The sequence below is a fragment of the Brienomyrus brachyistius genome, chromosome 15 (assembly GCF_023856365.1).
Source record: "Brienomyrus brachyistius isolate T26 chromosome 15, BBRACH_0.4, whole genome shotgun sequence".
Classification (NCBI taxonomy): domain Eukaryota; kingdom Metazoa; phylum Chordata; class Actinopteri; order Osteoglossiformes; family Mormyridae; genus Brienomyrus; species Brienomyrus brachyistius.
This window is the reverse complement of record NC_064547.1, coordinates 20,602,457-20,609,796: the sequence shown is the minus strand read 5'-3', so window position 1 is coordinate 20,609,796 and position 7,340 is coordinate 20,602,457. Positions and strand designations below refer to the sequence as shown.

At 46.9% G+C, this 7,340-nt stretch overlaps 1 protein-coding gene across 1 annotated transcript; it reads right to left on the bottom strand.

Annotated features, from left to right (window-relative positions):
* Window positions 1-237: 237 nt before the first annotated feature.
* On the bottom strand, window positions 238-7,120 carry gdap1 (ganglioside induced differentiation associated protein 1). The gene is given in 7 exon segments (XM_048976934.1): window positions 238-1,448; window positions 1,582-1,696; window positions 2,245-2,339; window positions 2,723-2,896; window positions 3,680-3,718; window positions 3,721-3,871; window positions 6,699-7,120. Coding segments are annotated over 7 exon segments (1,059 nt in total). The 5' UTR covers window positions 6,831-7,120; the 3' UTR covers window positions 238-1,095.
* Between the last annotated feature and the right edge of the window lie 220 nt (window positions 7,121-7,340).

Below are 7,340 nucleotides of genomic sequence, written 5' to 3'. Positions count from 1 at the left end.
TATTTCTCTGTATCAGGTCTGTTAAATGAGGGCTGTACCTAAGCTCTGCAGGGCTGCTGACCGCTGATCTAAAGCTCTGTCCCACTACATCAGTGATTCCCGCAGCCCAACGCAAGGAGCTTGTTCCCTTTATAATGGTTATATACTGCCCCCTAGAGGCTACTGCAAGTGGTGCTTCTGTCTCATACTAGAAAAAAAATGCCTGCATTTATTCAAAGCAAAACTGACAGATAATAATTCACTTCTTCCTTTATTAAAGTTTATAAGTAAAATTTAATCACAATATAGACAAATGTTACTATAACTCGGCTGGTCAATTTAGCATTGAGGTGCATCCCTACTTGCAGAACAATCAGGATTTCTGCATAAAATGACCTAAATCTACTTTTCAGTGCTTAAACTGAAGCCCTGGTTCTTATTCACCATATGATTACGTTATTTTATTATTTTTAATCTGTTTCACCTTGCTAGCGGTTGCTCGGTTTCAGCCAGTACAGCTGATTGTCCTGCATTCAGAACAGCGCAGGAGTGATTTGCCAATTAACTGCGAAGCCAGATTTTCCCTCTTTGTTTTAGTTTCCTTCTATCTAAGAAGCAGTTTAAACTGGACGTATTCCATGACCATCCTGCAGTTAATCAGCTGCTATGTACACGATACCGTCACACTCCTCTGACCTGAACGTTCAGTGCTCAGTTGCTCCGGCAGACATGCGCCAAATTGCTGATCGCAATGGTTTTTTCACGACTGTTCATACATGTCTATACGATGCTTATGCTGACAGTACATTATCCGGAGCACTTCTACTTAAACACAGAGCAGACACGTTCGGCTTTGGTGAACCTGTGAAATACGGTCACGCGTAATTTCCACAGGTCAGAAGCTGGATCCAATTCGTCATTTGGAATCTCCCTTCTGCTAGGCAACGGCTCCTGTGGCTCTCAGTCCCGCAAGTCATCTAGAAAGTTCTGCATTTGGTCTTTGAAAAATGCGACAGAAAGTGAAACAATTGAAAGCGCAGTTATATGTCACGGTAATGCATTTACACATCAGCGACGGGCAAAAGTAACTTGAACGAGGGAAGTGCTGCTGGATCTTCAGCGTGAAACTGAGAATCGCTTTCTGAGGAAGAGAAGGCGAGGTAGCCGCCCCCCCCCCAAAACCCCAGCCAGCAGAGCGATGCCGATGAAGGACGGCGCCCTTTTCCTGGCCACTCGGAATGCTGCAGGCAGCACCGCGGAGATTAGGATGTTGTTGACATTCCCAAGGACCCTGCGGAAGGCGGGGCGGGCGAGGACGCGCTCGTAATACGCCTCCATGTTGGGCCGGGTCCCGTTGCCCCAGTAGCGACGGCAAAGACCCAGAAACTTGAGGCGATGCAGCGTGACAGCGAGGCACACGTCGGCCATGCTGAAGAAGTCACCGCAGAGCCAGGCCTGCTTTCCCTCCTCTTTCTTCACACGTGGGGGTGGGGGGTGAAACAGAGAACAAGTCTGATGCACACAGTCTCTCAGCAGCAGCAAACAGGCGTGTTTTTTTTTTTTTAACATTGTTTTACGTTTCGCTCACCGCTCCACTCCTACCTGGGGTCTCCTCACTTCTCCTCTGAAGCTCCGTCTCCACTTGGTCCATGATGTTTTCCAGTTCATCCAGGATCTTCTTCAGGTACTTCATATTGTCGTGCTCCAGCAGCTTGGACTGGAATCAATTCAATTCGGTTTATTTCTATATAGCACCTTTCACAAGAGTCACCCCAAGGCACTTCACATGGGTGTGTTGTAATACATCCCTGCATCATTTATACAGAATAATATAAAAACATGGGAAAAGGAAGTCAAAGAAATGAAAGAAATAAACAGACACTATTTTTCGGTAGGTCAGCTCTTTTAGGTTTTACCCAAAAGCGGGTCATGGATTCCTCGGCCTTCTTCACTGATCTGTGATCAGTTAATAAACCCTCGCATGTGTGAGAGTGATGTCACTGTTGCGCTGTACCCCCAGTTCCTCCAGGGACACTCTGACCCGGCTTCCTCAAAATGGACGTCGCTTTGGATAAAAGCGTCTAATGCAACGTGTGGCTCTTTCCCTATGACATCACCGCTTGCCAAGTCCGTCGGAAGTTCTCTTTCCTGCAATTTTTGTTTTGACTGTGTGCGTACGCTCTCTGACTTGCATTCCTCACTGGTTCCCCGTGGCCAGCCAATCAGCTGTCACGGTGCCGAGACCATGCAGTGGGGCTTGCTTACCTTCAGGCGCCTCTGCTTGGCAATGTAGGCGTCCTGGAGTTCTGGATTCTCCGCCGCCAGCTTCTTCAGCTCGGACTCCGTATTTCCAATCTGTGCTGCAGGCGGGGACAGGTGTTATAGAGGCTCAGCACAAATGACCACTGTCACTCGACATCCCATCGGCGGCATTGACGTCAGCATAGGAGCCTGGGTGCACGTCACAGCTATTACTCATTTTAGAAATTTTATTTAGCAGTATGGGTTAAGGTGATTTGGAGTTAAGCATCATAGCCCACTGAGCCCACACACAGCCCCCTAGTGGTCAAGGATATTATTGCTCAGATAACGGTTTCCTATTCAACTCTTCTTAAAAGGGCCTTATCTCCAGTTTGTGCTGTGGTTGTCGAATTCCCTTAGGCTTGAATTCCCTTTTGCTGCATTATGGCAGACTGACTTTGTCCAGCTCAGGGTGGAGGGGATGCAGAGGGGTGCAGCTCACCGCGTATCCTGGCGGAAGCGTAAGCGGGGATGTGGGAGTCCACCGTGATCTCCGGGTGCAGAATGCAGCCGTGCGTGTATGCGTCCATCTGCAAGGAGTCCAGAAGCTCCCGATAGTGCTGTACCCTGGGAAGGAACATACTGCCCTCTGCTGGCATGAGGCGAGGCGTGTTTTCTGGGGGACGAGTAAAGGAAAAGTTAGCGCACGCTGGGAGGTGAGGCATTACGCTGTCATGGACCCAGCAGGACCTGGTCCTGAAAAGATTCCTCCTGATCACCTCACTGGCAGCTGTGAAAATTTATTCTATTTAAGTAAACTAATAAATAAAAGAATATTCTCAAATTAAACATTAAAAAGAAGAAAATTACTGTTGCTATTGGACCTGAAGAGGGCGTACTTCAGAACACCGTCGGCTTTGGTGAACCTGTGAAATACGGTCATGCGTAATTTCCACAGGTCAGAAGCTGGATTCGGGCTATAAGAATAGCAGCCATCCAGACAAGCACTTGTGCCCAAAAGTGCCCAAATCATCAAGCCTTAAGCAGTAAGATACCATCCAGATAAAGCACTGTGCTTCACGATATAATTGACAGGGACTGTGAAACCCAGCTGGGAACCAGCACATGAGCAGCGATGGTGTCACTCGTCATGTGACATGCCCTCTGTGCGGTGAACAATGCATTAGCGTCTCGGCGAGCATACCTTTGGCTTTCACTGTCTTGAAATCATACGACAGGAATTTGCAATTTGATAAGCTGGCGTGAGAAAAGGACGCCACAAAAAGAAAAAGAAATAATAATGAATAAATTAAATGTGTGACGAATGAAAGAACCGCATGAAACACGAGCTCCCGCGTGTGGCCGCGACTGAGGAAGTGAAGTTCGAGAAGAAAATAAGTAGCAGCCGTTTGCTACACGTCAGCAAAGTAAGGCAGGCGGAAGGCATTTGCGGACGCACCATCTGTGAAGTGCTCCTCCAGGTAATCCATGATCTGGTGGGGTCGCAGAGGACCCGGTCGCCGTGCACCAGGACGGGCACCTCGCCGGCCGGGTTCAGCTTCATGAACCAGGGTTCGTTGTGCTCGCTCAGGGGAAGGCTGACGTCATACTCCTCACATTTCAGGCCCTTCTCGGCAATGGCAAGCCGCACCTGAAGAAGAAGGGGAAGCGAGAGCACACAGAATGGGCTGGAGGTTACGAAAGTCAGCGCGGACGGCAACACTACAGTGCCAGTCAAGAATTTGGACGCGCCAAGCCGACCTACGAAGCAGAGCGATGCGGTGTCACATCACATGACCTGGCCACCTGGCCACCTGACCTAAACCAGAAATGGTTTTGGAGGAGTCTGACCAGAGAGTGAAGGAGAAGCAGCCAATGAGAACTCAGCATAAATGCTGGAAAAGCATCTCAGGAGGCCACCTCAGGGAACTGCTATAGGGGAGACAGTATGGTCGGCCAGTCCCTGGAGCAGTAGGGGGTGGCATCACACTGCCGATCACAGGATTGAAGCGTCAGTCTTCTCAGTCCCAACCCATAGACCCTGCACCCCCCTGAATGTATATATATATATATATATTTGTTTAATGTTTTTTTTGGTCAGCGCAGAATTCCATGTATGCTATTTTATAGCTTTGATGTCTTTATTCATCCATTATCTGTAACTGTCCTAATCAGGGTCACAAGGAGTGCAGAGTCTATGGGTACAAGGCAGGGAAAAACCCATCACAGGGCACACGCATGCCTAAGGGCAATAACTCCCACTCACTTAAGCTTAGATTATGGGGGAAACACCAGAGTAAACCCTGGTTTCCAGTGGCGTGAGACCACAGTGCTAACCACTGCACCACTGCACAGCCCTCATGGCTTTATAATTATCCTAAAATATAGAGAATAGTACAAATAAGAACTGTAAGCACAGGAACCCCCCCCCCCAGAACTGTGTGCTGAGCCCACTTCTGTACATGCTTTACACTCACGATTGCGTGGCCTATCAAAGCAACACCTGCAAGTTCACGGAAGATATAGCAGTTCTGGAACTGATCACTGGTGCCGACAGGAGAAAGGTGGCAGATCTGGTGCACAGGTGTCATGAAAACAATATCTCCCTCAATAGAGATAAAACCACGGAGATGACCGTTGACCGAAGGAGGAGGGGGGAGCTGCACACATCACTGCACATAGGCAAGGCGGAGGTGGAGGTGGAAAAACTCCTCGGCGTACACATCAGTGAGGGTCTCAGCCGGACTCAAAACACACAGCACATCATCAGGACGCCCTCTTTTCTGTGGTGAAAGGAGGATGTCCAAAGTAAGAATTTCACTGTACAGTGAAGGTTTGTTTTCTGTACATATGACTACAAAACTCTCTCTCGTAAAATAAACCTTTATGTGGGTAGATGCGTTCATACTTTTGACTGGTACTGTATCTTTTTATATCTCGGTTGGTATGAAATCCTTGACTGGGCACCAGCTGTAATTCTTCCAGTATTCCAGTCACTGATCCAGTGAAGGGTAGCAGGGAAATGTTGCCTGGAGCCTATCCCACTTTCTCCAGAGTGCCAGGAGAACACCTCGGACAGATACCAGGCCATCAGCGAGCAAACACGCAAGCACTGCAGAGAAGGCAGCTCACCTGACTGCATGTCTCGGATTATGGGATGAAACCGGAGAACCTGCAGGGCCCAGGGAGAACATGCAAACTGCAGACATACTGAGACTTGAACCCCAGACCCAGGACAGTGTTCATCACTTCAACATCATTTAACATATAAATAAAATGTGTCTGTTCCTCTGTGTGCATCACATGGGCAAAAAGATCTCCAAAACACTGCACCTGATCCATGACAGAACTGTTGAGCAGTTGAATTCCTATATCAAGCAAGAATGGGACATTTCACCTTCAAAACTCCAACAACTGGTCTCCTCAGTTGCCAAACGTTTACAGAGTGAAGAGGTGACGCAACACGGTGGTAAACATGCCCCTCTCCCAACTTTTTGGAAACATTTCCCTGGCACGAAATTCAAATTGAGAATATATTTGTTATAAAACAATACATTTTGCAGTTTCAACATTTGATATGTTGTCTTTGTTATATTTGAAATTAAATATGGGTGGATACGATTTGCAAATCATTGTTTTTATTCACATTGTATACGCATCCCGAATATGGAAATGAGGCTGTAATAAACATTTTTTCCTCAGTATATTATAATTCGACAATCAGAGTTTTTACATTTCTGCTGTCAAGGAGGGTACCCCCAATACGTTCACTTTTGCTAGCCTGTGTTAGTTTCAGTGCGTTTTCAACCCTTTGTTCCTGTGTAACACTCTAAACAACTCTAAATGTTTTACACTTAGGAGTGTAAAAATTATCCTGATGCAGACGCTGCATCCAGCTGCACCCCCCCCCCCATCACCTCAAAAACCCAGAAATGCGACTCCAGCCACACTGAAGCGGGACAAGGCTGAACCCTTGCTCTGCTGGCAAACGTTACAGGAACAACGATCCTGACTGCTTGGTCCCCCATAAGGACAGTGACACTAAATGCGTTTTCGGTGATGTAAATGTCCGTTACTGTTAACAGCCCGCTAGCAAGTAAGCAAAGCCAGCCGTGACCTGTGACAGAATAGCCGCATTATATTCTACAATTAATTATTTAGCTTTTGCTATTGCATTTTTCTTATTACGAATACTACTACTGATAATAATAATAATAATAATAATAATAATAATAATAATAATAATAATAATAATAATAATAATAATGATGGTTGATGATGACAAGAAGGTTCACTGGGTAATACTGGTGCCTCACAATATCAATAACAGCAACACGAGCTTAATGAAACCCTTGGATGGTTATTTGTTAACGGTGATCACGCACTTAATCCCAACATGATGCTTCGTCTCCCGAAAGCTCACGATGACTTCCTCAAACCCTGTCCAGACAGAGGAGGTGCGGAAAGGCGTTTTTCACCTTCTGGGAGCTGAAGGACTGCGTCCAGTGGTACAGCACTAATCTGGGCTCTTTGTCGGACGCGCATCCCAGCAGCGGTGCCGCATCCTCCAGCTTCTCAGCGCCGACCTCCGCGATGCTGCCCGACGCCATGTTGTCGCTTCTTGGGTGGAGCTGCAGGACCAGGGCGTATGGGGATGATATTTTAAAGAGACAAGGAGCGCTTTTCAGGCACGGACTTGCGCTCAAATCAGTTAAGGTCCATAACGAGTTTATATCCAGGGCAAATGATCGGGATGACTTTTTCCCCACATGTAGTAATGCAGTCGTTTCTCTGACCTATTACATGGACAGATCATTCAGGAAAATACACATCGAAAACAGCAAGAAAGTACATATAATAATTAGCGCAAGATTGAGTATTTCCGACGCTGACCAGTAGAGGTCACTCTAACCCTAAAATTGCGCTTTGAGTTGGTTTAGGATACAGACCGTACGCCAATACCCCTCGCGTGGCGTTTGTATGGTATCCCCAGTACCAGGCTACCAATGTTACTGAACTTATTTTGTCCACTCCCTGTAAATATATATATCCGTATTGTGAGTCAAATGTTTTACGATACATGATTGAAGTCAAAATTAACTGTGCATGGGCTTGTCAGT